At 54.7% G+C, this 17,579-nt stretch overlaps 2 protein-coding genes and 1 non-coding gene across 3 annotated transcripts; 2 read left to right on the top strand and 1 right to left on the bottom strand.

The window, feature by feature from the left end:
- The first annotated feature begins 785 nt into the window (after nucleotides 1–785).
- On the top strand, nucleotides 786–1,907 carry LOC127594770 (cAMP-dependent protein kinase catalytic subunit-like). The gene is given in 1 exon segment (XM_052056533.1): nucleotides 786–1,907. A coding segment is annotated over 1 exon segment (1,122 nt).
- A 3,984-nt stretch (nucleotides 1,908–5,891) lies between these two features.
- On the top strand, nucleotides 5,892–5,971 carry trnal-cag (transfer RNA leucine (anticodon CAG)). The gene has a single exon. It is a non-coding gene; the product is annotated as a tRNA-Leu (tRNA).
- Nucleotides 5,972–13,918: 7,947 nt separating this feature from the next.
- Nucleotides 13,919–16,122, bottom strand: LOC127594769 (serine/threonine-protein kinase 38-like). Its single transcript, XM_052056532.1, is given in 3 exon segments — nucleotides 13,919–14,199; nucleotides 14,274–14,472; nucleotides 14,947–16,122. Coding segments are annotated over 3 exon segments (1,656 nt in total).
- Nucleotides 16,123–17,579: the final 1,457 nt, after the last annotated feature.

Genomic DNA, 17,579 nt, shown 5'->3' with positions numbered 1-17,579 from the left:
GCCCGACCGGGCCAGCTCGATGTATTTTTGCTCCTCGAGAGCCTCCTTGACCAGCACGTTGAGCAGGTGCTTGGCCTCGTTCTTGCCAGACCTAGCCTCCTCCGCCACGATATAGTTCAGGTCGATCTCCTGGGTGAAGTTTAGGTGCAGTTTGTAGGCCTGCTTCTTGACCTCTCGCTAGAAGGTCAGCGAGCCTTTCGCCTGGGTGGTACTGAAGAGTTTATACCCCCGGTGGTAGAAGGTCTTGAAGGTCCCTGCTAGATCCTGGTTGAAGTGCCCCAGGAACTCCCGGCGCATCTTGGCGGAGTCCGAGGGGAGGGTGGGTTCGAGCTGGATCGAGAACTCGTAGATACACTTACCCTTGATCTTTATGGGGTAGTAGTTCGAAGTGACCAGGGTCTCAGGCTGCTTGGCGGTGGCCCTGGGCCTAGGAGGAAAGACGAGGGTGGCTGAAGGCTACCTCTCCATCAAATATTATTTATGTGGGGCTAGCCTGCCCAACTTGATATAGTCAAGTATGACTTGCAAATTGATCCTCAATATGGGCCCAACTTAATTAAAATTTAACAAGCACCACATCACCGCAGAGGGTTGAAGGGTGCTGCCCTAGCCTGGCTGCCTTGGTTGATGCCTGTCTGCTGGCCTGGCAGGGGCTAATAGAACATGTCATAAAATTTGGATAGTGAGTGAGTTCTGGCGGCCTTGATATTGTCGGTGCTAGCGGCGAGTTGAGCGGTGGCAAAATGGCAAGTTATTAAATACCCGCCACAAGAATTTGTTAAATAATGCAGCAGGAGTTTCTCTTAGCCTTGCGGGCAAAGCTGGCAGACCTGCGGAGCCGAGAGCCCAGTGCACCCACTAACTTCCAGACCCGGGGCAAGGCTAATCTCCAGCGCAACCATCTCATCGAGCTGCCTCTAGACTCTGACGGGCGCCTCAAGACCAAGCCAGAAGGCCTTTCTCATGAAGATTTCGTAGTTGTAAGGACCCTTGGCCTCGGCTCTTACGGGCGGGTGCTGCTGGTAAGATACCGAGAGGACGAGAAACAGCTGTTCGCCATGAAAAAGCTGAAGAAGCGGATGATCGTAGAGAAGAACCAGACCGAGCAGGTCCGCTTTGAAAAGGAGCTGCTGGCCAAGTGTAAGTGCCCCTTCATTCTTTCCCTCAAGGCTTTCTTCCAGGACTCCCGGCATGTCTACTTCCTGACTGAGTTCGCTTCCGGAGGCGACCTTTTCATGAGGCTCCGGTCCGAAGGCAGGTTTTCCAACGACGTGGCTTTGTTCTACATGACTGAGATCACGGCTGCCCTGAACTACATGCACGAGCGGCACATCATCTACCGAGATCTCAAACCATAAAATCTACTCATCCAGCGCCACGGCCATCTCTTGCTCGCAGACCTGGGCTTCGCCAAGCACCTGCCCGACGACCGCACCACCACCATCTGTGGCACTCCCGAATACCTGGCGCCAGAGCTCATCCGCATCTACCGTACCGGCGGGCGGCAGTCATACGGCCGGAGCGTGGACTGGTGGGCCCTTGGCATCCTCCTGTTCGAGATGCTGGTCGGTTTCCCTCCTTTCGTAGGCAGTGACCCCTTCGACATCTACGACCGTGTGGAAGAGGGGATCGTGGAGTTCCCTCGATTCGTAGCTGGCAAAGCCAGGGACCTAATCAAGCGGCTGCTCAACCCCCAGCCTGACCTTCGGCTTGGGGCAGCCGACGCAGGCCACTCGGTGATGCGACACCGATGGTTCAAAGGAGTCAACTGGCAGCACGTGCAGTCCCGGGAAGTACCGGCCCCCTGGATGCCGCGGCTGAGCAGAGAGGACGACACGAGCTGCTTCGAGCGGTTCGAAGAGTAGCCGGAAGAAGGGCTGCAGGATGACTCTTTCGATGATTTTTGATCAGTGGGTGGCCCCCTCTACGATCAGCCCGTGGATCTGCCCCGAGTACTCGTTCTTGCCGTTGTTCTCAAACTCCGACCTGAAGAATTCGAAGCCCTCGACCTTGGCCTTGCAGCTGGCTGCCCGCCTGGTCTTGAAGTAGTCGCCCTCGTTGGTGATCGTCAGCTCGTAGGGCTTGGCCTTCTTGACCGGCACGTAGAACTTGAACAGCAGGTCGATCTGCCCCTGCAGGCCTGGCTGCAGGGTGTACTTCTCGCTGTAGATGAGGCTGCGCTCGCGGTAGACGTTGACTTTCAGCTGGACGGGCTGGTCGTCTTTCGGCCAGGTGTCGATCTCGCACTGGATGAAGCCGAGCAGCAGTGTGTCCTGCTCGGGCACGAACCCGATGGCGTCAGTCTTGCCGAAGTAGTGGTGCCAGACCTCGCCCTGCGCGGCCGAGCGGTAGACCCTGGCCAGCTCCAGGAACTTGCCCGACTTGATCTTAAAGATCTTGTGGAAGCAGTGCTTGCTTTTGAGCTATTCCAGCAGCTCCTGCTGCAACTCCGAGCGGTGCTCGATCTCGTCCAGGAACTGCTTGACCTTGGTGAAGCAGGAGGTCGACTCGAAATGGTGCAGCGAGTGCTTGAACGCCAGGAACTCCTGCTTCTCGAGGTTGGACTGGCTGCGGACGAAGTTCATCAGCTCGTTGATAGACTGCTCGTTGAGCCGCAGGTTCTCGACCTCCAGCGAGTTGAGGATCGCGATGGACTCGTCTTTCTCCTGCTCGATGATCTTGAGCAGCTACTCGGCCAGGTTGTCGTAGTATGCGGTGACCTTGTCCTGCGCCAGGCGGAACTGCGCCTGGATGGTCTCGGCGTTGCGGCTGTAGTCCTTGCGCAGGGAGTCGAGGGAGGTGAGGTTGATGTTGTTTTCGTGGTTGTGCTGCTACAGACAGCCCTTGTGGTTGCATATCAGCTGCACGTCCTTGCAGCCCAGCCAGTTGCAGATGTAGGCCAGCGGCTGTCCATGCGCCTCGCAGGCCCCCTCCTCCTCGAACATCATCCTTCGAATATAGCTAATTCATTTGGGTAGCTTGAGCCCCTCGTATCTTGAGATGTTGCGCTCCATGATCTGCTCGAGCGGGCCGAGCATGCGCTGGAACATGTCCCGGTCCATCCGCAGCAGCCGGCAGTCCGTCTCGCAGCGGACCGTGGCCTGCCTCGGCACCTGCTTCAGCAGCGCCAACTCCCCGAAATAGCTGCCCGCCTCATACGTCATCATCTTCTTCTGGTCTCCAGCCGGCCCCTTATAGGCCGCCAGGGTGCCCTCCTCCACAATGAAAAACTCATTGCCGGCCTCCCCCTCCGCAATGACCACCGCCCCCGCCCGGTAGCTGCACAGGGTCATCACCTCCGACAGCCGCACCCTCTCGTACTCCTCCATCTCCTTTAGGATCTAGACGTGGCTCAGCAGCCGCTTGTACTTGTCTCGGCGCTGCACTGCGCAGTCCCGCACGATGTTGTTGAAGCTGTCCCGGTCCAGTGCCCAGAGCTTGCAGGCTGACAGGGCCTTGATGGAGGTCTGCCGCGGGCAGTTGTACAGCAGGGTCAGCTCACCGAACAGCTCGCCCGGGCCGTAGTACTTGAGATGGGTTTCATCCTCGTCTGGTTTCCATCGCTTGTAGCAGTCTAGTTTGCCCTCTTCAACAAGGAAAAGCTCGTTGCCGTCATCGTTCTGCCGGATCACGAGGTCACCCTCATTGAAGCGCTTGCACTACACTGCGCTCAGCACCACCTCAAAATCACGGTCGTCGAGGGTATTGAAAAGAAAGCTCTTTTGCATCATCTCTGCGAGCGCCTTTCGCTCCTCCTCGTTCTTAGGGAATGATTTTGGTTTGAACTCCTTCTTTTTGTTGAAAACTCCAAAGGCTTCCGCACTTATCGAATTCCTGGCACCCTTGCTCTGGGCCAGTTTTTGCTTATTTTCCATGAATTTCACCACATCGCCCTCTTCATCGTCCGACTCAGAGGAGCTGGAAGAGCTTGAGGAGGAGAGTCGACTGTTCTGGAGGTTTGTGCACTGAGGCTGTTTTGACCTGAATCCTTCATTTCGGTCAGATACTCGATCATAAAAGTGACCACATCGGTAGGCCGCTTCCTCACCAGAGCCCCTAGAAGGCGCTTGATGACCGGATCCACCTCCCGTATCAGGTAGTTCTGCACCTCGGCCTTTTTCGACATTTATTTTATCCAGATTCTATAAATTAAAAGCTAACCCCCCAAATATTCGGCGGCCTGTCTAGTTGTTCGCAGAAGGGATCATAAAGGCATCATTTGAATGCAGCATATCATAAGAATACTTTCCTTGGAATTCTCGATAGGAGGGCAGATCCTCTTTGAATCTCTTGGTTATTATCACCGAGGTTGATAGAATTCCATAGGCACTCCGCAGGGCAATCCTTAAATTACTGACCCACAGAGTCGCAGCCCTCGATTATCCCACGGTCCACTAAGTCACACAGCTAGTTTGTCCGCAAGTCCACTCCCTCGTTGAACTACCCAGCCTCTGCTCTCGCTCTGACCGAGTAAGGCACCTCCTTGCACAGCTGCTGGAAAGGAGCATGCATGGAGCCGGACAGGATGTCGGACAGCCGGTGATCCTCGAACGATAGCAGATCCACCAGCGCCTGGAGTCTAAGTAAGGAGATTCCTCCACCCGGCAGCACCCCGTTTCTTTGGCGCGGTTCAAGGCGTTGATGGCGTCAATGACTCGATCCCGCTTTTCTCTGAAGGTCAGTTCGTTCTCTGCTCCCAGGTTGATGGTCACACGAGTGCTCTCCAGCCTTTGGATCCGCTCCTTGAGAAAAGGAGAAGGGGCTGCGCTTTCAGGGTTTAGAGGTGCTAGGCAATCTTCCCATGCGAGGTCGGAGAGTATATTAAAGTCTAAAACTTGTCAGCCTTCAGGTGCTTGGCATTGCCGAGCTCGTGGGGTAGCACGCTCGGGATATCACGGGCCGAAAAGACGCTGGTGCTAAGGCCACTGAAAAGTCCAGCAGTTGCTCTTAGATGAACCTGTCATCTCCCCTGCAGGCTGACATGGGACACACGCGGATGATTCCCCGGCTGTGGTTAAAGAACAGGGCGTCCATCACGGCCGGACTGAAATCGGGGGCAAACACAAGCAGGCTTTTTCTTTGTCCTTTGAGATCGGCCAGCAAGTCACTTACTTCCCGCATGTCGGCCAGCTTGTCCTTCAGAAGCAGCACGGCAGGGTACCTCATCTCGAATTCCTACTTGTCTTGGTAGAACCGAGGTTCTGGAGTGCGGACGATCGACATGCAGGTGTCGATGACCAGCTGGGAGGCAGGCCCCTTCGCCTCCTCAATCTTGATATTGGAGGTGAAGCCTGCCTTCACGCAGGCGTTGACAACCAGCGCACTGATTTCGCGGTCGTGCCCTGTGGCGATAGCAGCGACCTGGCTGTACTGGTAAGGCTTTGTGATCGGGACCGCCTTGAGTCTGAGAAACTATTCAGCTTGCCTCTCGAAAAGGTCGAAGCCTTCTTTAAGAGTTCGAATCGAAAGTCCGCTTTCAAGAGCCGTCAGTCCTCTCATTACCAGCTCGGCCGTCAGGATGGTGGTGGTGGTGGTGCCGTCGCCTGATTATTTGTTGGACTCGCTTGCGGCAGTGCGGCACAGGTAGGCGCATTGCTAGGCCTGGCGATCTTGCAGCATCACGTTCTTGGCAACCGTGACCCCATCTCTTGTGGGGTACGCCTTGCCATCCCGATCATGCTCGATCAGTACGTTCCCGCCTCTCGGGCCAAGCGTGATCCCCACAGCCTCGGGCGACTGCACCAACCGCCTTCCGGATGGACGGACCAGGCTTGAAGTTGACATTAACTGACATCCTCCTACAGGCCTGCAGCATGACAACAAGGTATGATTAATGTGCCCCGCAAGGACCACGCTGAAGCGAAAGGAAAAAGCCCGCAGACGGGCAGGATGTGGATATGGCCGAGCGGTCTAAGGCGGTAGATTCAGGCTCTATTCCGAAAGGGCGTGGGTTCAAATCCCACTGTCCACATTTTTTCATCTTTATTATGCCAGCACGCTAATTTATATATTATGATCAACCGGTTCGCGCTGCAGCCCTTCTCAGCCCAGGCAACTACAGGACTAGCTTGAATCGCTGATCAGGGAGTGCGAGGAGGAGTTCGGGGGTGTGACAGTGCCTGACCCGCCGGGCACGGGGCAACTGCACTTCGAGGCGGCAGTTCAGGAGACAGTCACCCAGATCCTAAACGGCACTATATCACCCTCCTCATAAGGACAAATAAAAAAAGCCTTATAAGTTTCCAATCACCTAGTAATTTTTACGGCACTCCGACCCCAACAAGGCCTCCGAACACGCCATCCGCTCGCTCGAGCTATCGGCTGACATCCCCAACCAGAAGGCGATGGACCTCGCCTTCCTCAGCAAAGACGGCCCTTACAAGCAGAGCATGGGGCTCTTCCAGAAAGCCCTGGCAGAAGGCATGATGGCGCATCTGGGAGTAGAGGTACAAAATAAAGCTGGAGGAAAATAAAGCCCAAATAGTAGAACATCCTGCTACGATAGATACCGGCTCCTTCCGAGCCCGTCTTAAAGCGAGGCATGCTGCTGTCCTTTAGCGGATACTCGCCCGTCACCGGGCTGAAGAACATCGAGTTCCAGGTGCTGAGCGAAATGCCGATCAAGTCAATCCAGCAGGTCACCAACTTCTGTATCATGAAGCCACTGGTCGACACCATCGGGCATGTCGAGACAGGCATCTATGACGAGCTGCTTTGGAATGCGGGAAAGTTGTATCTCAACGAAAAGTATGTTGGGGGGGCAATGGAAGATTCAAGGGACAGTGGCAGTCTCGGCACCCCCTGGGCGCATGTCAAGCTGCAGCTTGGTGCGGCCATGCTCTACCGCCATTTCGGGGGCTGTGACCATATGCTGGTGCTGACCGACTGCGCGATGCCGACCAAAGCGGAACTGCCACAGAGCTACCCCCGCGAACTGTTCCGGGGCAAGATTACCATAAAAACTTGTGAGGGCTGTTAGAACAAGCTGGCGAAGCTGGCCCTGGTGGGGGACTCCGCTTCCTTCCTCTGCGAGGAATGCCTTTAGGAAGTGGGCGTCGGCTAGGGTTAAAAATTATTTCAGTACATCCAGCACTGATTGCCAATGATATTATTATTGCTCGTTCGAGGCGGGCGACAGAAAATCGGGGTTGGAGGGGTGTTCGGAGGAGCTGGGGGCGGGCTGCCCAAAATGATCGTTGCGGCCGGGATCCGTGATTTCAATTATTAGTGATGGATATAACTTAGGAAAGCCTTCAGTATTTTAACAACTTTGTTAGGGAACTGGGCCGTAAATTTGTTTCGGGCAAGGACCTCGACGATCTCAAATAGCACTGCTAGGCCATTTTCGAAGATTTCGAAAGGGTCTTATTTTAGCTTTAGGCCCAGCTGATCAGCAAGGGCCTCAGATTCGCCAGCCAGGCCATCAGTGACCTCGCGCGTGCCCTTATCGGTATCGCAACTGCCCTTTTAAAAAATTATAACCAGGCCAAAAAAAAAACCATAATTGATCTTCCAAAACATGAAATACCCACCCTCTCCGGCATGGGACTTGGCGGTGCCCAGGCCGAGGAAGACTACCCTCAACTGGCGGTGAACTGCATCAAAGAGATGGAAAAGGACAAGGAGTTCCTTCGCTCCCACAACTACGCGGTCATCCTCAAAGAGGCTCTCAAAGAAGAGTAGCAGAAATGCGAGAGACTCTACGTCAGCCAATACAAGCCCAGCGAAATTGATCAGCTCCTCAAGGAACGCAACTTCATCTTGCCCAAGCCATCAGACTCCCAGAAGGTGCTGGGCGATCTCATGGCCAGCATGAAGAAACCCCGGCAGATCGGCAGCCTTTCGTTTGAGGAGGACATGAGAGAAGATTACAGGATTTTTGCGGAGTTTATCGCGGAGAGAAATGGTAATATTAGTCGGCTTAAGGAACTTCATCATGAGTGGATTTCACAGGTCGCCGAGGATAGCAAGGTAAACACCATGGCCAATTTTTTGACGGTTCGTTAGAACTCCAAAAAGCAGAAAAACAAATCTGAGGTGAAACGTCAATTAAAACGAAAGCAGGAGTAAAACACTGAACACTCGCGGCTGAACCAGTCCCGGATCGAGACGATTTCAAGCGTCAGCGAAGACCGGGACCTCGCCAAAGTCGAAAAGACCTTCGACATATACCAGGACAAGATAATTTCCTCCGAAAAGTAAATAAAATCCTACCGGGCGGTCGTAAACTACCTGCTGCACGAGATTTGCCTGACCCTCAAGGAGCACGTCGATGACAGCCGGGTCAAGACGGAGATGCTCCGGCTGTTCAGCAACGTTGACAGGTTTGATGTGCACTACAGCAGGGACAGCTTCAACCTCCAGGATTACAAGGTCAGGCGGAAAGACCTCAACCGGAGGGAGATTGGCACTCAGGCCCCTCCTGCCGGCGGAATTTCTGTGGAGGTTATTGAGGTCAAGAGGGGACATGACCGTCCCATCAAAAACACTTTCTTAAGAGAGTCCTCGCACTCGACCTGGGTCATGGACCAGATCCCAGACAGAACAAGGCTTGAGAAGGAACGAGGAGTTGACCTGCTGCAAAACCAACCCAAACTGGCCGAAAAGAACAATACCGAGCACACGGCGGCCTCAGGCAGTAGCAAGTCCAACCGCGAAGAATTAGTGCAGAAGCATTATAAGATTTGTAAGGAAGCTGATTCGGAAGTTCTGGCGGGGTCGGACAGGTCTTCCACTCGCACTGCGGAGTTCAGACAGCGTTATGTCAAGGCAAACCTGTCCAGCCGCCAGAGCAGCCGTGATAGCCAGGCCGCCAGTATTTTTCATGAGCCGAAAAAGAGTGTCAACAAAACTTTGAACAGAAATGTGAACAAGCCCATCGAAAGCCGGGCTTTCAAGGAACTCAGTGAAAGCAGCATTGAGATCGATGAGAGGGTCGAGATTCGCGAGGAGAAGCGAGCCAAGCCATTGCTAAAGCACCGGATTTCAGAGCCCCTGAGCAAAAGGCCGCAGCTGGACGTGGACAAACTGTACCAGGCCAACCGCAAAAAGGAAATCTAAAAGGAAAAGCAGTCCATGATGAAACGGAAAGACGCCTACCTCAAAGAAGTGTAAAAGATCGAGTCCACCTACGAGCGCAAGAAGGATTTCATGGCCCGCCAGCAGCTCGAGGACAGGCTTGCTTACACCGAGCAGAAGCTAGCCCGCTATATCCGCTACAGCAAGGAGCTTTAGAAAAAACTGGAGGTGGGGGAAGCTACTGCCGAGACCATGGCCAAGGACCTGGCCAGGCTGGAAGACGAGTATTCCGAGGCTGTCAACTAGACTGCCAACAGTAAAAAACTGATCCTTGGCTACGAGGAGGTCGTCAAGTCCAACAACGAAAAGATCTTTGCCTTGGCTTAGCAGCTCGCCAATTCCGCCAGGATCGTCGCCCTGTAGAAAAGCAAAAATAGCAGGCTGGAGCTGGCACTCCGAAAGAGGAGCCATGACCGCTCTGATATCGAACAAGATTCAATCGAGGGCGATCAGAAAGAAGCCTCTGAGCAGGGTGACAAAGACTAGGTTAAATTCACGGTTCGAGTCGAGGACGACTACCAGCCTTCCTAAACCTCCAGCTAAGAACAGCAAAAACCATAAAGTCCCTGCGGATCAAAACTGACAAAGAAGGAGTCCATCGATTAGTTTCTACCCAAGGATCAAGAGATGTAGCCCAGGCTCAGCGGCAGTATCGGCTAGATTCGGCTCGTGAAAAAGGAGGAGTTCAGAAGTGATAAAATCCTGTAGCAGGACCAAGGGCAGGGGCAGGGGCAGGAGGGCTGTCGCAGCATCTAGATCGAGCAGCTTGTCTAAAGTCATAAGAAGCGGTGTCGAGAGAGGGTGACTTCCAACTAGATCTGTTCTCACCTGAAGGCCTTCTACCGCAAGATCGCGACCAGCCCCAAATCCTCGAAAGCCACGGAGCTGGTTCCCACGAAAGTCTCGTTTCAGACTTTTGATTGATAATGATCCGTCCCATTCGAATGGCGATCGCAGGGGCCTGCCTCTGCGCGGTCGCGCAGTATCATCGTATGGCCCCGCCCAGGGTTTTGTATGTCAGTAACGAACAGCTTGGCAGCATGAGTCTTGCGCTCACCAGCTGACGACTCACGCAGCTACCTTGTGCTGAGGTACCCTGACGACGCGGATACGACTAAAAGGGCGGTCGCCCAGCACGTCAAGCAGCTCAAAGAAATGGCTTCGCAGGAGCCTGCCTTCTGTCGGATCATCGTGGTGAGTGACCCTTCCGTCCAGCGAATCACCACCGCCCTCAAGATCCCTGAACTTGGCTCAGAACTGCCCTTTTCGATGAGTGATACGAGCTTGGCTCACAAGATGGTCAACCTAGTCAAGCCAGTCAAATCTGACCAAGAAGCGGCCCGGATAGCAACCAGCACGCTGAATGCTCCTGGCTCGGTCATGTATCTGCTTCGGGGGGAGGAGGGTCTGCTGCCCTTCCGCAAGAACGCGGCAGAGATGATCGCGCAGGGCTGGGTAGGTGAGGACACCAACTTCGTGCATTTGCCGGGCTCTAAGGGTGGGGTCTCAGTAATAAGGAAGGAGCATGACCTTTCCCCCCACAACCTTCTGACAGTCGATGAGGTAAGCCAGCGCCTTCCTTAGTTCGAAAAGAGAGGAACAGTGGACACCATGAAACTGGAAAGCTGTCCGGAGGTGCATGTCCTCAGTAGTGCTGAGCATGTCCGTTTCGAGATTAGTAAGGCCATGCTGTGCAAATAGGAGGCTGCTAAGAGGTACTTACTATCATTCAGGAAACCACTCCTCCCAGAGCACTATCGACAGGCCAAGTAACTTTCACAGCTGAATCCGGACTGCACTGTCATGATGGTTGACCCTGCCTTGACCACCTTCCTGCCCCATCTCACTCCGGGCAGCCCATCCACCGTAAAGTTCAGCATCACCGAGCCTGCCCCTGCTCGCAGACTGGTCAAGCTGCATGAAAAGTAAGGGTTCAGGTACTGGAAGGTCGGGCTCTTCGGCAACGAGTGGAAGGAGTTTGATGCGTTACAGTATAAAGCTCTTGAAAGAGAGAGTTCTGCGGAGGAGCTGAGAAGGAGGATCGCGCGAAACGAGAGGACAATTTTCAAGACCAGAGGACAGCCCGTACTGCCGATAAAATAGGAAACGCTGGTCCTTGATCCCCTGGAAATCGGGATAAAGCCGGGGCACTATTTATTTGAGGATGGCAAGGTAACCAAGCTAAAGTAAGAACAGCTTTGATTGTTATGTAAATATTGGTTTCACAAAAGGCTCTGCATTTGAGCGAGCAGGCCGCTTTTCAGCTCACTTTTTTGGCGTTAGAAAGCTTCGGCCTGTCTTTTGAGCTCGCTTTCGAGTCGATCGACTGTAAGCGCATGTTCCTGGACCTGCCGACTCAAAGAGGCCACTCTTGCATCCCCCTCTTATCTCAGCATCCGAACCTGACCATGCAAGTCGGTTAGCTGAGCCGCCTTACTCTCATGCACCACTCTTAGCTCGCCCAGCACCACTCTCAGCTCCTCGTTCTCCCTTTCCTTGTCCTCCAGCCTTTCAGTTAGGGCGGTCTGTTCCTGTCGGATGTCCTGAAACTCCTCATCTATCAGCTCAATCTGCCCATTCTTTTAGTCAAGCTTTGCCTGCGCGTCTTCCAGTTCAGCCCGCAGCCTGGCGGCCTCCTCTTCGGCGGCCTGGAGGTGGAGCTTGGCCTTCTCGTACTTCTTGCGCAAGGAGTCAAGGCTGCCGGCCCGTTACCCCTCGGTGCTTCGCAGTGCTTCAAGTTCGGCCTTGAGACCCTGGATGGTGTCATTTTTATCCTCAAGCATCTGGTTTTTGGTCTAGACGGTAGCCGCCATGTCTTATAGCCTCTACTCAAGGGCGGCGCTGGTCCTGGCCTTTGCCCGCCATCGCTCCAGCTCCATCACTGCAGCCTGCTCCCGGTCCCTGGCCTCTGTCAGCTGCCGTTCCGAAAGGGCCAGGTCGTAGGCCAGCTTGTCCCGCTCTTCACCAAGCTGCCTTTGCAAGTCGGTTCTTCTATTGCGGTCCCGGTCAGCCTGCCTAATAGCCTACTCCTTGGCCTCCATAAGGTCAAGCAGCTACTTCCTGATTTTAGTGAGGTTTCCTTGCAGCTCGTTGATCAGACCTTACTGGTCGTTGCCTCGCAAAGAGGCTGCTCTGAGGGCCTGCTTGAATTCGGCCTCCGAAGCGGTCACTTTCTCCAGCTGGAGTCGAAGCTGCTTGTTTTTTTCGGTGATTTCTTTGACCGTCGATTTGAACTCAGACTCAAGATGATCGATCTGCGAAGTGTACTCCTGCTCCCTGTCGGCCAGCTCATGCTGGTGCAAGTCACCCGCCTCCTGCAAGGCTCGCTCATGGTCAGCCCTCATCTCCCGGTCGGCATGCTCATGCGCCCTCTGCAGATCCCCAACCCTCCGTTCTGCGTCATAGACCGAGTTCGCCAGCTTGGCCTCCAGATCCCTATTGGCCCTCTCAAGCTCAGCATTGCGCCTGCCGAGGTCCTTGATGTCGGCCATGGCCTCCTGGTAGCGGCGGCTGACCTACTCGTGCCGCAGGGCGTTTGAGGTGCTGCACTCCAGGGCCTTCGCGTGGTACTAGGCCGTTCTGCGCTCGTTCTCTTTGAGGAGGGCCTCGAACTTGTAGTTTTATTTCTAGAGCTATCGAAGTCGGTCGGCCTGGGTTTCGATGCGCTGGGCCTTGGCGAAGATCTATTTCTGGAGGATTGCGTTGTCGCCAGACAGCTGCCGGATCTGGTCGTAAAGCTCGTCCAAGTCCTTTTCCCGGCGGCTGCGGGTATCCGCGATCACCTCCTTTTCCCTTTTCAGTTCATCCACCTGCCCCATGAAATGCGTCAGCTCCTTCTTCGCTATCGCAAGCTTGGCCTTCAGCGCCTCGCTTTCCGTGCGCTCCTGGGTCAGACTCTTTTCGAGCAGCAATAGCTTTTCCTGCCAGTACTTGTCATCCAGTGATTTCTTGTATTCCAGTTCGTGATAGGCATCCTTGATCTCAGCCAGTTCTTCCTCAATAGCTCCTAGATCGGACTGCCTGCTGTGGTTCCAGGGTCGAGACTCTCTCTGCCTCGGCCTTTCTTGCATCGATTATAGCATGCTGTCTCTGGGCTTTTCATGGGCTCTGCTTGAAGATGTTTCTTTGGCGGGCTGCTGAATAGGCTGGGTTCGGTTGGCCTGTGCTTGCAGCCCTTTCTCAAACTCTGCGATAGGCAGACCGTCTAGTTTGGTGACACGAGCCAAACTGCTTCTCGTGGCCGCAAGGCACGCATAATGGTCGTTGGCCACCGGGTTGCCCTTCAGCACCAACTCCGACAGCCCTGCCAGTCCACGAAGATAGTCCAACTGCCGAGGCTCCGCAATTCGGTTGCTCTTCAGATCCAACATGCGCATCGGACTTTCACTGCCCAGTTCCGCGACCCCCGAAATATCGTCGATCAGGTTGAACGACAGCACCAGCTTGGTCAGCACCCTCATGCCCCGTAGCGAGTAGACAGCCCGGAGACAGTTGCAGGAGAGGTTCAGCTCTTTGAGAGTTGGGGCGATGGGCTAGAGCCCTTGCATGTTTTCGATGCTGTTGCTTGAAAGGTTGAGAAATTCCAAGGCTGTAAAGCGGTCAAGCCCTCGCATGCTGCGCAGCTAAGGGGAATGCATAATCTTGAGGCGCAGGAGGGCTGCCGCCTCAGGTGCGACCACCTCCTCGAGACAGCTGACCTGGAGGTTGAACTGGGTCAGTTCATTCATCTTAAACCAAATTATTAACCGCAGAGACAAGCAAGCTATTTTCAGTGCATATACTTGTCGAGCTCGCCATGTCCGGTGCCCAACGTCCCCTTGCCCTCCTCAAAGGCGTCGGTCTAGAGTTGCGCCTCGGCGGCTTTTCGGAGTTTGTCGGCGTAGTGTGCCTTTTGCTGGAGGAGGGATTCGTCTGATGGGGCGACCTGCGATAGAATCTGCTTGAAGGCTTGCCAGTGCCGCGTGATTTCAGATTTTAGCTCATGGTCCCGTGCGTTGATCTCAGCACGCTTGCTGGCCAGCAGATCGTTCTCCCTCCTGATGTGGGCTTCAAACACAGCCAGCTCCTGGCGCAGCCTGGCCTCCCTCTCGGCCGTCTTGGCACCCAGCCTCGCCCGCTTGGCTCTCAGGTTTTAAATGACCTTGGGGTCAAACGACTCATCCATAATGAAAAATGGAATGGGCTTCATTTCCTACGAGTTTCGTTGGTTGATAGCGAGTTGAGCAGGGCCCGGAAGTTGGGGGTTGCTAGTTTAGCCTTGGGGCGGTCATCCGCCCGGGGCTGGAGCTTCAGTAGGGGCGACTTGCTGCCCTTGTCTTTGCGATCAATGTTTATATTAGGGGCGATGTTTTCCTTCCTCAAAATATGGCCGAACATACCTTCATGCTTCTTCTCCTCAAGCGCATGGATCGTGGGCTTCGATTAGTGCTTGAACAATCTCCCGAGATCCTTCTTTTCTGCCACTCTCGCATCCTTCAGTTCTTTCGCCCTGGCCGGCCTTTCTTTATGGTCCTTGTTGCGAGCCGATTATTTGCCCTCCCGGGCACTAACTCGAGTCTCTGGACGGAATACTTCACGGTGCAGCTGCAGAGGCTACTCCTACTTTTTCGTGCGGGCGTACAGGGCGGTTAGATTGGCATGAGCGTTGAACATCTGATGGAAAGACTGCTTTTACACAGCAACTTCTGCCTCACAAGGCAGCCGCGCTGTTCTGCGCTCGGCCTGCCGCTCCCTCTCAGGAGCGGGTCTACGACGCTCATGCTTTTTTAGGATAAGGTTGATAATCTAAAGCTCGTCGAATGCCTCCTTCTTCTTAAAAGTATAGCCAATGAACTCAGGATCACGGCAGTGACCAGCCTGCGGCCATACCTCTTCTTCCTCAAAGGGATCGAAATGCGAGACGTCGGTAGGGCTGGCCACTTCAGGGATGAAAGGTGCTTTTGAAGTTCTTAAGTTTGACCAATCCACTCCCGCAAAGAACGGATGAATTTTGATGTCTTACAGGCCAAGTCGGGTGTCCTGGTCGGTGATCAGCCCAAGGATTAGTGACTTTGCTTATCGACTCACCATGACATCCTCAGGAAAGTGCAAGAACCGAGGCCAATTCTCAATCTTCGCGTAGGTCTCGGCCGGCGAGTCAGAGCAGAACGGAGCCTCTCCCACCAGCATCTCGTAAAGGATCACACCAACCGACCACCAGTCGACAGTCTCGTTGTAGCCCTGGCTGCCAAGCATCTAGGGGGCAATGTAGTCCGGTGTGCCCACATGGGAATACGCAAGCTGCCTGCGATTCTTCCTGCCCCGAGGGCGATCGTCTCTCGGGCCTGCAAAAGTCTCATCCCTTCCAAGGGCGATGGCTGCAGGCTTGCACAGCCCAAAATCTGACAGCTTGATGTGTCCGTCCGCATCGATTAGAACATTGTCCGGCTTAAGGTCCCTATGAATGTATTCCGCTCGGTGCACCGACTCCACCGCCATAACCAGTTCCGCTGCGTAGAACCGGGCTTCCTCGTGGGTCAGTACCGACCGCCGGATGAGAAGGCCCATTAGATCCCCTCCTTGCAGAAACTACATTGCGAGGTAGAGAGCGGATGCATCTTGGAAGGAATATCGAAGCTGGACTATCCATGGGTTATCTGCCCCTGCGAGGAGATTGCGCTAGGCCCGGACATGGCCCACTTGACTCTTGAGACGCATTTCATCCTTGCGCAGCCGCTTCACCGCCAGCATCTCGCCAGTTGCTCGCTCTCGGCACAGCCGCACTTCCCCGAACGCGCCCCTGCCGATCACCGCAACCGGCTCAAAATCATCAGGAGTCATCTTGACCCGCCTCTGTCGCCTGTACTGCGCCTGCTTACGCCTGACCTCGCCCCTGAGCTGCTCCCGGACAGACTCACCCAGCTAAAGCGCATCCATACGGCCTTCGAAGTACCGCCAGTGCTACTCAGCCTCCTCCTCCTGCCTCCTCTTCAAGGCGTACCTAGCCTCAATGTAATGCTTGGCAAATGCGACTCTTTCCTGCAGCTCCTTTGAAATGGCCTCCATCCGGCAGTTAGTTTGAATTAACTTTCAAACCTGTCGAGGGATAAAGCATTAATGCTGTCATTACCGTGCCCGCTTTATTATCTCGCCCTTCCGCGGCCAGTTTGTGAGGTCCTCCATGCCCCTGCTCGTTGCTCGCTTTAGGTCTTAGACCTAGCGGGCCATCCTCTCGTTCTCGCCTCGCAGCCGGGCCACCTCGCGCTACCTTTCAAAGCCCTGTACTCGCAGCTGCGCCTCGGCTTCCTTCAGCTTCGATTCAACTTCTGCGGTCTTTTTGCGGGCCTGCTCCTGCAGCAGTCTGACGTCCTGCTGATGCTTGATATGAAGGGCATCCCGCTCCTGTCGCAAGGCGTTGATCTCAGCAAAAAACTGCGGGTCAGCAAGGGCGGACTGGTCCCTCGCACGGGCCTGCTGCAGCTGACTATTCCGAGCCTCCAGACTTTCAATCCTGCGCGAGGTCGACTCTCTAAGACTTTCCAGCTGCGCCTTGTACTTTCTCTAGACAGATTCTACCAGGCTCTAGATTGCTCGCTCTTCCTCGCCCTTCCGGTATTTCTGAAGCTGGCCGAGCGCCTGCTCGAAGCGACGCCCGTTTTCAGCCAGGTCTCTGGTCGCCTGCTCTTTCTGTTGCTACATGAAGGTGAGCCGGTCGCCCCACAGGATTCGTTCCTGCTCCAGCTCATTCTGCAAATCCATCTTTTCATTTTCCGCTTGCAGCACCCGGTCTCTAAACTTGCTAAGCTCCCCTTCTAGCCTGGCTTTCTAGGCCGACCAAGCTTCATCCTTTTGAACTCTGCTTTTTCGATATTCTTCAAGACTCTACCTCCCTCGCTGCTCGAGCTCAGCCACACGCTGCTCGTGCTGTCTGACAAGCTCGTGCCTGCCGGCCTCCTCCCGCTCCAAAGCGTGGGTCTTTTTGGAAAGGGCAGATTCTGCCTCACGGAGGGCACTGACTGTAGCTGCATGCTTGCTCTCAATATTGCTGTTGGCCTACTCGAGCTCCTGTATCTTTCCCTGGAGGGAGCTGACCTGCTCCTCCCGGAATGCGCGGGTTCGGTCCTAGAGGCGGCTGGCCATCACCATGTTCTCATGCTAGAGGGCGGACACCTTCTGCTCGAGTGAGTACTTCAGCTCGGTCAGTTTGCCTATCCTGTCATCCAGTTCGGTCCTGGCCTTAAGAGCTCTCTCCTCCCGCTCGATCCAACTGCTGTGGTTCTCCTTGGCCTTGGCCTCGTAGTCCTTCAAGGCTGCCGCAAGCTGCTCTCTGAGCCTTTGGCTCTCTTGCTGGTATTCAGCAGCCTCCTTGCCGGCCTGCTCTAAGTCCCATGTAAGTTGCTCAATCGTGCTGTTTTTCTGTCTGGCGACAAGCGCCTGCTCCATGGCCTGCTACTCCGCCTGCTCTTCCTGGTCGAGCAACTGCTGCTCAAGGGCTTTGATGCGGGCGAGTGCCTGCTCATACT

The sequence above is a fragment of the Hippocampus zosterae genome, unplaced genomic scaffold (assembly GCF_025434085.1).
Source record: "Hippocampus zosterae strain Florida unplaced genomic scaffold, ASM2543408v3 HiC_scaffold_247, whole genome shotgun sequence".
Taxonomy (NCBI): domain Eukaryota; kingdom Metazoa; phylum Chordata; class Actinopteri; order Syngnathiformes; family Syngnathidae; genus Hippocampus; species Hippocampus zosterae.
The sequence above is the reverse complement of the archived record's forward strand: the minus strand, read 5'-3'. Positions and strand labels throughout refer to the sequence as shown.